Source organism: Anomaloglossus baeobatrachus, chromosome 3, assembly GCF_048569485.1.
Source record: "Anomaloglossus baeobatrachus isolate aAnoBae1 chromosome 3, aAnoBae1.hap1, whole genome shotgun sequence".
Taxonomy (NCBI): Eukaryota; Metazoa; Chordata; class Amphibia; order Anura; family Aromobatidae; genus Anomaloglossus; species Anomaloglossus baeobatrachus.
This window is the reverse complement of record NC_134355.1, coordinates 383,943,812-383,958,939: the sequence shown is the minus strand read 5'-3', so window position 1 is coordinate 383,958,939 and position 15,128 is coordinate 383,943,812. Positions and strand designations below refer to the sequence as shown.

The 15,128-nt window shown below is 51.0% G+C and overlaps 1 protein-coding gene across 3 annotated transcripts in view; it reads right to left on the bottom strand.

Annotated features, from left to right (window-relative positions):
- The window catches only part of FILIP1 (filamin A interacting protein 1), a 255,619-nt gene that overhangs the window by 203,744 nt on the left and 36,747 nt on the right, over nucleotides 1–15,128 (bottom strand). For 2 of the 3 annotated variants that reach the window (XM_075340191.1, XM_075340197.1), the window contains exon 2: nucleotides 10,190–10,328. The exons of the other annotated variant lie outside the window; for it this stretch is intronic. In XM_075340191.1, the coding sequence (XP_075196306.1) occupies nucleotides 10,190–10,273 (84 nt within the window). In that variant the 5' untranslated portion in view covers nucleotides 10,274–10,328. The remainder of the gene's footprint in view (nucleotides 1–10,189; nucleotides 10,329–15,128) is intronic. 3 annotated transcript variants of the gene reach the window in all.

The following is a 15,128-nucleotide window of genomic DNA, read 5'->3' as shown; positions in this document are numbered from 1 at the left end:
AGTGCTGTGTGCAGCCCCCCCCCACAGTGCTGTGTGCAGCACCCCCCCACAGTGCTGTGTGCAGCACCCTCCAGTGCTGTTAATCCCACCAGTGTTGTCTACCACCTCCAGTAATGTTTTCCCCCTAGTGATGTCTGTGCTCCGCAATTGCTGTCCGTACCACCCAGTGCTGTCTGTGCCTCCCTAGTGATGTCTGTGCGCCCCCCTAGTGATGTCTGTGCTCCCCCCAGTGATGTCTGTGCTCCCCCCAAGTGATGTCTGTACGCCCCCCCTAGTGATGTCTGTGTGCCCCCCCTAGTGATGTCTGTGTGCCCCCCCTAGTGATGTCTGTGCGCCCCCCCCAGTGATGTCTGTGCGCCCCCCTAGTGATGTCTGTTCCCCCCTCCCAGTGATGTCTGTAATGTAATTTTTTGAGGGAAATACTTCATCTGGAACAACTTCAAGGGTGCTAACACTTTTGGCCGTGTGTGTTTGTGTGTATATGTATATATACAGTACAGACCAAAAGTTTGGACACACCTTCTCATCTCTAGAACAACTGTTAAGAGGAGACTTTGTGCAGCAGGCCTTCATGGCAACATAGCTGCTAGGAAACCACTGCTAAGGACAGGCAAGAAAGGCACGGTGGGAACTAGCCTTTGTAGAAAAGGTGAACGGATGGACTCTACATGGCTGGTTCCACCGTGAAGCATGGAGGAGGAGATGTGATGGTGTGGGGGTGGTTTGCTGGTGACACTGTTGGAAATTTATTCAAAATTGAAGGCATACAGAACCAGCATGGCTACCACAGCATCTTGCAGCGGCATGCTATTCCATCCGGTTTGCATTTAGTTGGACCATCATTTATTTTTCAACAGGACAATGACCCCAAACACACCTCCAGGCTGTGTAAGGGCTATTTGACTAAGAAGGAGAGTGATGGGGTGCTACGCCAGATGACCTGGTCTCCAAAGTCACCAGACCAGAACCCAATCGAGATGGTTTGGCGTGAGCTGGACCGCAGAGTGAAGGCAAAAGGGCCAACAAGTGCTAAGCATCTCTGGGAACTCCTTCAAGACTGTTGGAAAACCATTTCCGGTGACTACCTCTTGAAGCTCATCAAGAGAATGCCAAGAGTGTGCAAAGCAGTAATCAAAGCAAAAGGTGGCTACTTTGAAGAACCTAGAATATAAGACATATTTTCAGTTGTTTCACACTTTAAGTATTTCATTCCACATGTTTTAATTCATAGTTTTGATGCCTTCAATGTGAATCTACAATTTTTAGCGTCATGAAAATAAGTCTCACCCGATTCCAATATGCATAATGAGTGAGGTCTCTCTCTCTCTCTCTCTCTCTCTCTCCCTCTCTCTCTCTCTCTCTCTCTCATATATATATATATATATATATATATATATATATATCTTAATTGCCTTATTCTGTCTGTCTGTCTTGCTCCAAAATTGTGTCGTTACAGTGACAGTGTCGTTACAGTGACAACTGTCGGATTGGCCGATGGAGCTCGGCCTGGCCCCGCCCCCCCACGGATTGGCCACTCGCCTCAGCCTGGCCCCGCCCCCCGCATGGATTGGCCGCTCGCCCCGGCCCTCCGCACGCATCGCTCCAGCGTACCCCGGCTCCCAGTACACATGTGCAGGGATCCGGCATACGCTGACGCCTCGCCTGCTCGGCCCCGCCCCTGGCACAAGTTGGCACGCTCGGCCCCGTCCCCGGCGGACATAACTTTGCGATGCTGGGATCGTGACGGAGCCGGTGTACGCTGGTAACCATGATACACATCGGGTAACTATAGGAAGCGCTTCCCTTAGTTACCCGATGTGTATCATGGTTACCAGCGTACACCGGCTCGTGGTACACATGTGCATACGCTGACGCCTCGCCCGCTTGGCTCCGCCCCCATAACAGGTTGGCACGCTCGGCCCCGCCCCCAGCACACGTTGGCCCGCTCGGCCCAGCACCCGGCGACCCGCTCGGCCCCGCACCCGGCACACGTTAGCCCGCTCGGCCCCACCCCTGGCACACGTTGGGCACCTATACACCTCCCCCCAGATTACTCCTCCCATTATACTCCTCTTTCCCCAGGACCACTCCTCCCATTATACTCCTCTTTCCCCAGGACCACTCCTCCCATTATACTCCTCTTTCCCCAGGACTACTCCTCCTATTATACTCCTCCTATTATACTCCTCTCTGAGTATAATAGGTGGACTATTAGATCATGGGGGATGGAGCAAGATGGGGGGTGTGCAGCATGGAGGATGAAGCACGATGGGGGGTGTGCAGCATGGGAGATGGAGCACGATGGGGGGTGCACAGCATGTCGGATGGAGCACGATGGGGGGTGTGCAGCATGGAGGATGGAACACGATGGGGGGTGTGCAGCATGGGGGATGGAGCACGATGGGGGGTGCGCAGCATGGAGGATGGAGCACGATGGGGGGGTGCAGCATGGAGGATGGAGCACGATGGGGGGTGTGCAGCATGGGGGATGGAGCACGATGGGGAGTGCGCAGCATGGGGGATGGAGCACGTTGGGGGGTGCGCAGTATGGGGGATGGAGCACGATGGGAGGTGCGCAGCATGGGGGATGGAGCACGATGGGGGTGCACACCTCCCCCCAAAACACACACACACCGCCACACGCGCACCGCACAACACACCACACACACTGGGAACCAAAAACACCGCCCTACACAGACACCTACACACACACAGACAACGCCGCACACACACAACACCCAACACACAAACACCGCGGCATACACAAATATACGCACATACTGTGCAACACACACACATTGCACAAAACATACCTCCCCCAAAACACACATACGCACCCCACAGCCACGCCAACACAAACAGCACCACACACACACAATGCTGCAGACACACAGCGCTCCACAAACAACGCAACACACACAATGCGACACACAAACAACACCGCTCTCACCCCCCCACCCAGAAAACACCCAGAACATTTACAGTGCCCTACACAAACACTTGGCAACTACACACAACAACATCTATATATATATATAACAAAAATCATACATTAACTACACAATACGTAAATTCTAGAATACCCGATGCGTTAGAATCGGGCCACCTTCTAGTATATTTTTATATATATATATATATATATATATATATGTCGTGGGCGGGGAGGACGCCGTCGCTGCTGCGCTCTCGCTAACGCTCGGGTCCGGCGCTGCTGCCGCTGCTGCCGCTGCTTGGTGGCTCTTGGTGGTGGTCAGAAAGCAGAACATCAAGCTGCAGGGAAAGACAGCCACCATCACCTGTCCGGGGTGAGACACTGCAGCCGGCTGCGGGACCCGTCCATCCAGCCGTTTGGTTTACCGAGGACTTTGTACCTTTCTTGCTGAGTGAGTACACCCATGCCATCCGGCACCGTGCCGCACTGTCCCTGCAAACCTGCACCTCACCAATCCTGCCTCCCCGTCACAACACCATCAGGCCCCGGGACCACCGACCCCTACCCACGGAGGCGGAAAACAACATCCCAGCTGCTCCTTACCATCGCTCCTGGGATCCCCGTCATCAGCAGCGGTGGTGCCTATCTTCACCACGACCCATGGGTGGCGTCACGGACTAAATCCCCCAAACCAACCACCCCTTTCACTAATGGGCGAGGAGTCCCCGGATCCGGCCCACCGGTCGAGCCACCGAGCAGCGGCAGCAGCGCCGGACCCGAGCGCTAGCGAGAGCGCAGCAGCGACGGCGTCCTCCCTGCCCGCGACAACTTGGCGTCACGAACAGGACTGAACCCATCTACTTACCAGTAGAAGTGCGCCTTGTGATCTCCGCCGGTGGTGTCCGGCCGAAAATTTTGAAGCGCCGCCATCTTGGCGCGAAATTCTCCCGCTCGAGCATCTTCTCCAAGCAGGGAAGGCGCGAAAGCGAAGCCCTGCCCCCAACAAACGGAAGTGCTGAAGAGTACCAAGGGGGCGTGAGAGTGTGTCTGCCTGATGTAGCCGAGGCTATAAAAGCAGGGACGCCAGGACTCTGTAAACATAACCGGTTCCTGGAAGCAGCTTGCAACATGTCCGCACCATCAGAGAGGCCTGAATCTCCGGAGCCTGCCTCCGGGACGGCGGCTTGGCTGAACACCCAAGTGATGCTGTTGTGCTGCCGTAACCGGGTCCAAGTACGGGACCTGCTCGATCGCTGGACCGCTGAAATGGAGGAGCTGGCCGCGGTCGTGCGGGCGCATGAAATAGAGACCCTGTTAGAGGAGCTGGTGAGAGACCCACACCCTTGTGTCCCTAGAGGACCGGCCCCAGCAAGGCCCGACCCATCACCTGTGCTGACCATCAATCGCTGGAGCGGGTAACGTAGAAGAACCGATAGCAGACCTCCATACCCCAGCAGATGACGGGTCACTTGCCACTGAGGAGCCACGAGTCTGGGCTCAGTTGGAAACTGTTACCGGCCTGCCAAGTCCCACCAGTAGTTCCCTGGAGTCAGATGACAGCGGCTCGAAGGGCTGACACGGAGCCTGTCTCGGAGGAGGAGGGAGTCTTCGGCCTGTATGACATGGAGGCCACTTCTATCCCTCGGAGCGGAAATAATGGATATCGGGCAGCCCTTCCTCGTCGCGCCTGCCGTGCGCTAGAGGGGCTGGAACCCATGCTTCTTCACCTGGAGTCACTATATATATATATATATATATATATATATATATATATATAGATATATCTATATATATAATTGCCTTATTCTGTCTGTCTGTCTGTCTGTCTGTCTGTCTGTCTATCTGTCTGTCTATCTGTCTGTCTGTCATGCTCCGAAATTGTGTCCTTACGGTGACACAAAGCTGATTGGCCGCTGGGCTCGCCATGGCCCCGCCCCCCCACACGGATTGGCCTCTCGCCCCGGCTCTCTGCAGGCCCCGCCCCCCTCACGCAATGCACGCTCGCTCTGGCCCAACTGACACGGAGCCCCGATTCCCAGGTGAGTACACACACACACATCAGATCACACTCACTCTCACACTCACTCTCACACACACCTCACACATCACAACATGCTGGGATATCTCTTGCTTCTACACCGGCTCCGTCAGGATCACAGCAGCGCCACACATAACCTTGCAATGCTGGGATCTTCACGGAGGCCGTGAAAGCTGGTAACCATTATACACATCGGGTAACTAAGGTCCCTTAGTTACCCGATGTGTATCATAGTTAACAGTGTACACCGGCTCACACTCACTCTCATACACACCTCACACACACATCACATCGCATCCACACATCAAGGTCCTGCAGCGGCGGAAAATACAGACACATAACAGCACACACATAACAGCACACACATAACAGAACACACATAACAGCACACACATACACACACACAAATCAGATCACACTCACTCACACACACACATCACATCGCATCCACATACTCACAACATCCTGGGATATCGCTTGCTTCTCGGCGGCGATACTGTGCTGTTGTGATCTTCCAGGACCTGCCGGAGGATCACATGGCCAGAAGCATGTGATATCCCCGGATGTTGTGAGTATAAGCGCGTATGTGCGATATCGTCAGTGTCTGTGTGTGTGAGTGTATGCGATCGGGTGTGTGTGAGTGTATGCGATCGGGTGTGTGTGAGTGGATGCGATCGGGTGTGTGTGAGTGGATGCGATCTGGTGTGTGTGAGTGGATGCGATCGGGTGTGTGTGAGTGGATGCGATCGGGTGTGTGTGAGTGGATGCGATCGGGTGTGTGTGAGTGGATGCGATCGGGTGTGTGTGAGTGGATGCGATCGGGTGTGTGAGTGTCGGCAGAGGAGCACGGCGTGCTGGAGGAGGCTGGGAGCAGAGAGGCTGATCATGGGGAAGGCTGGGAGGAGAGAGGCTGATGCTGGGGGAGGCTGGGAGGGGGAGGCTGGGACGAGGGAGGCTGATGCTGGTGGAGGCTGATGCTTGGGGAGGCTGATGCTGGGGGAGACTGGGAGCGGAAGGCTGATGCTGAGGGAGGCTGGGAGAGGGAGGCTGGGAGGAAGGAGGCTGGGAGGAGAGAGGCTGATCCTGGGGAAGGCTGGGAAGGGGAGGCTGATGCTGGGGGAGGCTGGAAGGAGAGAGGCTGGAAGGAGAGAGGCTGATGCTGGTGGAGGCTGATGCATGGGGAGGCTGATGCTGGGGGAGGCTGGAAGGAGAGAGGCTAATGCTGGTGGAGGCTGATGCTTGGGGAGGCTGATGCTGGGGGAGACTGGGAGGGGAAGGCTGATGCTGAGGGAGGCTGGGAGGAGAGAGGCTGATCCTGGGGAAGGCTGGGAACGGGAGGCTGATGCTGAGGGAGGCTGGAAGGAGAGAGGCTGATGCTGGGGGAGGCTGGAAGGAGAGAGGCTGATGCTGGTGGAGGCTGATGCTTGGGGAGGCTGATGCTGGGGGAGACTGGGAGCGGAAGGCTGATGCTGAGGGAGGCTGGGAGAGGGAGGCTGGGAGGAAGGAGGCTGGGAGGAGAGAGGCTGATCCTGGGGAAGGCTGGGAAGGGGAGGCTGATGCTGGGGGAGGCTGGAAGGAGAGAGGCTGGAAGGAGAGAGGCTGATGCTGGTGGAGGCTGATGCATGGGGAGGCTGATGCTGGGGGAGACTGGGAGCAGAAGGCTGATGCTGAGGGAGGCTGGGAGGAAGGAGGCTGGGAGGAAGGAGGCTGGGAGGAGAGAGGCTGATCCTGGGGAAGGCTGGGAAGGGGAGGCTGATGCTGAGGGAAGCTGGAAGGAGAGAGGCTGATGCTGGGGGAGGCTGGAAGGAGAGAGGCTGAGGCTGGGAGGAGAGAGGCTGATGCTGGGGAAGGCTGATGCTGAGGGAGGCTGGGAGGGGAAAGCTGATGCTGGGGAAGGCTGGGAGGACGGAGGCTGGGAGGAGAGAGGCTGATCCTGGGGAAGGCTGGGAGAGGGAGGCTGATGCTGGAGGAGGCTGGAAGGAGAGAGGCTGATGCTGGCGGAGGCTGATGCTGGGGAGGCTGGGAGAGGGAGGCTGATGCTGAGGTAGGCTGGGAGGAGGGAGGCTGGGAGAGGTAGGCTGAGAGAAGAGAGGCTGATGCACACACACACACACACACACGCGCGCGCACTGCACAACACACCACACACACACACACACACTGGGAACCACAAACAACTGCCCTACACAGACACCCACACACACAGACAACGCTGCACACACACAACACCCAACACACAAACACCGCGGCACACACAAATATACGCACATACCGCACAACACACACATTGCACAAAACATACCTCCCCCAAAACACACCACACACACACAAACCGCGCAACACACACACAACGCTACAGACACACAGCGCTCCACAAACAACGCAACACACGCAACACACATACAACACCGCTCTCACTCCCCGTCACACCCAGACAACACCCAGAACATGTACAGCGCCTACACAAACACTTGGTAACTACAGACAACAACATCTCTCTCTATATATATATATATATATAACAAAAATCATACATGAACTACACAATACGTAAATTCTAGAATACCCGATGCGTAGAATCGGGCCACCTTCTAGTATATATATATATATATATACACACACACATACATATCTATACATACACGTTTTTCCAAGCATGGCGTTAAGAGTGTGGAAGGTTTGAGGGGTGGCGCCTGGGCGGAGTCTCAAGGGGGCCCAAAAATGTTGCCAGTATGGAGCCCTGAAAATCCTAGTGGCGGTCCTGCTATACCGTCTTCAAAATATTTTTGTGAAGGAGGAATATATACATATTTTAAATACAGAAAACAAAAAATTACCCAAACGCCAGACATTTAACTGCGACTGTCTACCTCACAAAGCATCACGCCACAAACTTTTTTTTGCATATCTGTTTTACAAGTAACATTTTACACTTTAGACACAGCACACTAATACAATGCTCTGTTGTAGGTCCTGGCTTTTTGAACTTGTACTTATTGCATTGTTTAAAATTAAAAAAAGAAAAGGTTTTTAAAAACAGGGGTTTCCAGTCCCAGAAAAACATTTGTCCTCAGCTACAGTTTATTTTTATAAACAAACTGCTCTTTTCTCACCCTGCGAGTCCAGCACTGAGTCTTCAATGCTGCCCCCTGGTGTCTGTTATTGTCTGCAGCACTGACCTCACGTCAACATCACTGCAGCCAATTAGGCTGCTTTCACACATCCGGCTTGAGCTGTGCGGCTCAATCCGGCTGTGCAAGCTATGCAACGGATGCGGTGAAAACACCTCATCCTTTGCATAAGTTTTTCCCATGCGGCCCGTCCGGTTTGTGCCGCTTGCGGCATGCAAGTGAGCATGCGCAGTGGCAAAAACCGCATGCGGCGGCCGAATGCGGTTTTTGCCGCATCGCGCCGCATCCGGCCGCCATAGGCATGCATTGAAAAATGCGCCGCATCGGCCGAACGCGGCGCGATGCGGGTTTTTTTGCCGCACGAAAAAACGTGCCAGGCAACGTTCCATCCGGCCGCCGCATCGGCTAAATCTTCCGCATGCGGCAAAAAACGGATGGAACGCAAGGCCTTGCGGCACAATGCGGCACTAATTAAAGTCTATGCAGAAAAAACGCAACCAGCAACAAAAAAAAAAACGGTTGCGATTTTCCTGCAAAATGCCGGATTGTGCCACATTGCAGAAACCGGAGGTGTCAAAGCAGCCTTACTGAGCTCAGTGGCTTCGAGTGGCTCTTACCGTCAACTTGGCAGAGCCACTGAGCTCAGTTATTGGCTGCAGTGCTGTCAACGTGACAACCTTGCTGCAGGCAATAACAGATACAGGAGCTTCAATGTTGGACCTGGTAAGGGTGAGTATTGCAGAATCAAGGCATACTAGAATGATCTGTACAATCTTTGGCTCTAAAGCCTGCTTTACACGTTGCAATTTCGCATAGGATATCGTATGCGATTTGCAACGCCCCCATCGTATGTGCAGCACGTTCAATTTGTTGAACGTGCAGCACATACGATTAACCCCCGTCACACATACTTACCTACCATACGACCTTCATGTGGGCGGCGAACGTCCACTTCCTGGAGTGGGAGGGACATTTGGCGTCACATCGACGTCACGCAGCAGCCGGCCAATAGAAGCGGAGGGGCGGAGCTGAGCGGGGCGTAAACATCCTGCCCACCTCCTTCCTTCCACATTGTGGGCCGGGAGCCGCAGGAGGCAGGTGAGATCTGTTCATCGTTCCTGGGGTGTCACACACTGCGATGTGCGCTACCTCGAGTACGATGAACAATCTGACGTTCAATTCGTCAGGAATGAACGACGTGCATGCGATGAACGGTTTTTCGTTCAATCGCAATTGCACGTCGCTGTCTCACGCTACAACATACCTTACGATGCCGAATGTGCGTCACTTACGACGTGACCCCGCCGACACATCGTAACATATCTTGTAGCTTGTAAAGCGGGCTTAATGTATAAGTAGGATATAACTTAAAGGGAACCTGTCATGTCCAATATGCATCCATAATCATGAGCAGTTCTGGATGCATATTGCTATTCCTGCCAAACATTCCCTGTATCTAGTAGCATACATAAAGAGATCTTTAGAAAAAGTATTTCTAAAGATCCTTTATGATATACTAATGAGCACAGAGAAAAGTCACAAGGGTGTTAGTTCCTGCTCTCATTCCGCCCTCTTAGCATGTTAGCACGCACACAGGGGTGTGCTAACATGCTATTCAATGCCCTGCATCATCAGTGGTGATGTGCATACCCGTGTCTGCTGTCACCGCTGATCAGAATGCCCAGCACTTCCGATCATGCTCACTATGAAGCCGGGTGTACTTGTAGCACCCACGAGGCAGGGGTTAAATACTCGACGCCGGGCCGGTGATGTCGGGTCTGGTATGTCATTGGTGGCCCTGTCTGGCTTCGTGGCCCCGAGATGTATACCAAAAGGGTATATGGATGATGGGATGATGGAGAAGGGGTTGAGGATGTTGGGAGTAGTAGTTGTCTCATGATGCCACCTGCTGTATGCTGCCAGGGATTAGCCGCCGCTGCGGTTGCTGTCCTCTGGGGTGGATGGTGTCACAGCTAGGATGGTTCAGCTTCCTGCAGGTGAAGCTAGGCCTCAGGGAGGATGATGGAAGCTGTTGGCGCGAGCAATGATGGGCTGACACAGAAGCTGCGGTTCAAGGTCTTTACTCACCGTTCGTGGGCTGCCCGGAGATGTGTTGCAGCCAATCCCGGAAACGTTAGAGGTAGCCACCGGTATTTGAAAGTGTCCTTTCATTTTCCCTTTAGAAGTGAGGAACCCAGGCTGCGCTTCCTGCTCCAAGCCTCAGGCTCTGTGAAGAAGAAAGAAAGTGGTGTCGTATTGCCAGAACGGTAATCCTGACTGTCTCAGAGACAGACTAAGAACATAACTTTCGAAACGCGTCCTCTTTCTTTGGGCTTCCACTGACCCTGCCATGGACTTTTTAACATGCATCTAAAATAAAGAATTTTTACTTTTAAAGAAAATATTTGCTTTGGATCAGCTTGCTGGAAATGTCTCTTTTTACCGATGTTGCAAAGGCTTGCCGACTTTCCTCCTTCCTTGCACGGTCCTCAGCATATGGATCTCCTTATGAGCAGGTGAGACGGATAAAAACCTTCCATTGTTTTCCCTTGTACTGTCCAATGGTATACTGTATACAGTAAACAGTACATATGTAAAGAAAGTTACCTCCAGAGCAGATCAGAGTGTCGTGAAAGGACAGAACCGGAAGTGTGCACGGTGGGAATTTGCTTTTATTGCAAAGCATTGCTCTTAAATCAAGTTACAAATTTTTAAAAAGCTTTGCTTGACTTGCAAAATACTCTCAAACAAAGTTACTCTTAAACCAAGGTTCCACTGTATATGATTGGATAGTACAGAGATATTTCTAATAATATCTTTACATCACGGACTGCCACGATAACAGTAATGCATCATTATGTTTACAGAAAAGAAGATTTAATCATTTCAGATTGAGATTCTTTACTGTAAGAGTGGTGAGCCTCTAGAACTCTTTGCCATATGATGTAAGGGTTGATTTACTAAAAACATTGAGGAAGGGTCTGGATGCCTTTCTTAAAAAAATTAACAATACTGGATATGGGTACTAGATTCTATGCTTGAACGTTCATCCAGCCAGCAAATGTAATTGCCATATTTGAAATCAGGACAGATTATTTTCCTGATATAAGGCAATAATGTGTATCATGGGATTTTTGTCTTCCTCTGGAACAAAATGCTAGGTTATGAGTTGAATGTGGGACTTCTGAATTCTTTCAGCCTTAAAACTATGAAACTAGAAAAAGTTAATTGTAGAGTTGAACAAAATGTATGGTAAACTAAAAAATGACAATGGACAAGGGGGTGTGAAACAAAACAAAACATACCATAGCTTAGAATGTGTAAGCCGTTAGCAGCAGCAGAATCACCACCAATGTCACCAGCTTTCCAGGTGGTAGTACTACTAAGCACAGGTCACCTGGACTCTTTTGCCTCCATCAAACCTATTAGTGGGCAGGAAGTGGAGGGCTTTAATAAAAAATTTTTTAGAGATCACTAATCTCAATCACAGCATGATAATGTTACTCCTGACAGTAACACCATCAGTGTTTTTGTTAAAAAGTTTGAAAGCAGTTGCATGCAGTCCTAAAGGCCGCTTTACACGCTGCGACATCGCTCAAGCGATCTCGTTGGGGTCACGGAATTTGTTACGCACATCCGGTCGCTTTAGCGTTATCTTTGCGTGTGTCACCTATGAGCAATTTTGAATCGTCGCAAAAACGGTCAAAATCGCTCATCGGTGACATGCCACCCTATTCTCGATTATCGCTGCTGCTCGGTGGACGAAGTAGTTTGTCGCTCCTGCGGCAGCACACATCGCTATGTGTGACACAGCAGCAACGAGAAACCTCACCTTACCTGCTGCCGCCCGCAATGCGAAAGGAAGGAGGTGGGCGGAATGTTACGTCCCGTTCATCTCCGCTCCTCCACTTCTATTGGGCGGTTTTTCAGTGACGTCGCTCTGACGCTGAATGAACCGCCCCCTTAGAAAGGAGGTGGTTCGCTGGTCACAGCGACGTCAAAGAGTAGGTATGTGCGTGTGACGCTGCCGTAGCGATAATGTTCGCTAAGGCAGCGATCACACAATATCGCATGTACGATGGGGGACGGTGCTTTAGCGCTCGACATCGCTAGCAATTGCTAGCGATATCGTAGTGTGTAAAGCGGCCTTTAGAGACCTCAGAGTTTTACACGCCTCATTTCAAGACAATTGAGGGATTTCCAGTATTCATGTTTGATAGAAATCTAATTTTGGGAAAAAAGCGTTGTCCCTGGCAAAATCAGATTTTAAGAGATTTGGTCATCTGTATTTAAAATTACAAAGTGCTTGTGAAAGCAAGCAATTTTCCAATTTACCTCTTATTAGAAATCCTCTTTGTTCTCAAGAACAGATGGATTTTTAATTCTATAGTGTACGGCTCATTGCCTAGGTTAATAGTCACGCTGGAGTCCTCAAATTGGCCAAATACCTAGGAAATGAGTGTGAGCCACTTACTAATATTTAGAGCCTGCATGCACCACTCTGAGGCTGTCTGGATCACTGAATCTAGCTATTTTCAATGTATTTGTGCTTTTCTCATATTGCAGAAGCAAAGCTGTCTCTGCTAGAAGCATGTGAGAAGACTCAGATTGGGCAAGAGGCGTAACTACTATGCCACTGTCAATATGTCCAAACTGTCAATTCTGGAGAGCACATCCCCTGGTAACCAGCAGGCCAGTCAGACAAACCCTTTATTGCACATTACTGAAACAGAAGAGGAGAAATAGCACTCTATGTCAAAACCAGGGCAGAATTGGAGCTGACAAGTCAGTGGGACAGTAGATGAAACATGAACATTGCGGCAGTTGCAGCCTCTTCAGTGTTTACTTCGACATTCAGGTTGACTTGTACTTGCCTGCGTTGTTTACCAAAGACAATGTGCTGCCAAGAACAATGATCTCTTGTGCAACACAAACGAACATTTCCTCTGACGAATGAGCATTTTGATTTTTTAGACTGGAAGACTATCGTGAAATGAGCATTCATAGGACATTCCTAGGACAGGTCCACCACTGGGCGTATCACCGTGACAAATCCCCTTGCTCCCACATGTTGTGACTGTGTACTTCTGGTCCAAAAATAGCTGCAGCCAGAGTCATCCACCTCAGCGTAAATGGTGGAGCAGGTAGTAATGGACCAGTTTGTCCACCTCCTTCCAAGGCTGGTGCAGATATGAGTTGCCCAGGGAGATCCCCACAATGCAGATGACCTGAATGGAGTCATGGAAAAGTACCAAGTGGTAGAGGATTCTTTGGGGAAGCAACGGGACTTGCCATCTCCATTCTGGGGTTCCCAATAACTGGGGGTGGATTCCCAAAAGAAGAGGACTAGAGCCACAATTGGGGGCATCCAAGATAACAAGAGACAGCTGAGGTAATGCCAAAGGCATCAGCTATGGACATAATTTACTATAGGTGTCATGGGCCAGGTCATATAGCTACCCATTGTCCCGTGTCCACCAAGCCAATAGGCTATAGCCTGTGTCGATGGTGTTCCTATTTTGTGTATTCGTCCTCTAGAGTGGACTGTCACCCCAGTGAGGGACCACAGGCATGTCCCATGAAAATAAATGACATGCAAATGACTGGTCTGCTAGACTCAGGGAGTTTGGTGACCTTGGTGAGGGCCACACTCCCTCTCCAAATGGTTCCCAGGAATAAGATTGTCATCCACTACATCCATGGGGATGCTAAAGACTATCCTGTGACTATAGTGGTCATTGGGATGACCCAGGTTACTCAATCCCATAAGGGCGGCTTGGTCCAGGACTTATTGGACCCATTCATAATAGGTCAGGATTTTGTCTTGTTTTGGGACTTTTAGGATAAGGTAGGAATCTCCCATGGAGTGTGTTAAATCAGGAGTGTGTGGGTGTGGGTGTGTGTGTGTGTGTGTATATGGGTGTGTGTGTGTGTGTGTGTGTGTGTGTGTGGAGATCTGTGACCTCCTCCTTACCAGGCATGGGGTCCCACACCTCTGAATGAGGTACAGTACCTCTGTGGCAACTGGACCCTCAGGGGCACCACACACCCCCACAGCAAAACCCAGCACAACCTTGGGCTGGAGCAAAGAAAACACAACCGGGGTTAAGACATGCAAAATTTTCAACAATGCTCTGTAACAGGTAACAGGTAAAACGTTTTCATCCCTTTATGGGAGGTACTATTTCTTGGAACGTTGCAAACAAAATTATAAAATTAATTACAAAATTTAAGAGAATAGAACATTTTAGGAAAATAGAACATTTGCTTATGCATAATTAACACTTTATACAGCTTTCAGGTGTCTATGATGATTCACTCGCCGAGTGTCCTTTTTCCACCTGCTCCAAATGCAAACAGCAACATGGGGAACCCACCACCAACAAACCCCCAACGTAGGCTCTGGGCCTGACCACTCTTCTGTTCTTCAGTTCTTCGGCCACACCAGACGGGTTTTATCTTGGTGGTCTATTAAATCTACTAGGGAGCACTTTTGTGCTAACTATATACAATAAGTTCAGGTGTTCACTGTCCACGACCTTACCGTCTTTCTAACGTTTTCCTAATATCACTATTATGTTGCATATCTACTGTCCAGAATAAACAAAAAAACCAACAAAACATTCTTATTGCTGACCAGGTAAACTATTTACATGCACTCACAAGGTACTGTACCATTTAATGTCATGCCTTCCATGGCTGCTCACCAGGTTTGCAACCTCCTGGCCGGGGATAGTTAGGCCTATTGAGCACTTCATGTCCTATGACCAGGGTCTGTGTTCCTTGGTCACACGATACAACTTTAGGTGCAGCAACTGGGTCTGGCATTGTTGATTGGTGCTCCGGGTACCATGTGGATTACGTCGCCGGTGCCTCCTCTGGACGGCTGAGGGAGTCTCTCACTTTCACCTCACGCTCCAGGCCTTCCCGGTCACCGCTCGCCATCCTGCACACAGAGTCCTCCGGCAGCACAGGTGCTCCACTCCCTTACTCCTCTGTCTGCTTCCTGGGGAGGCGGAGCGTTTGT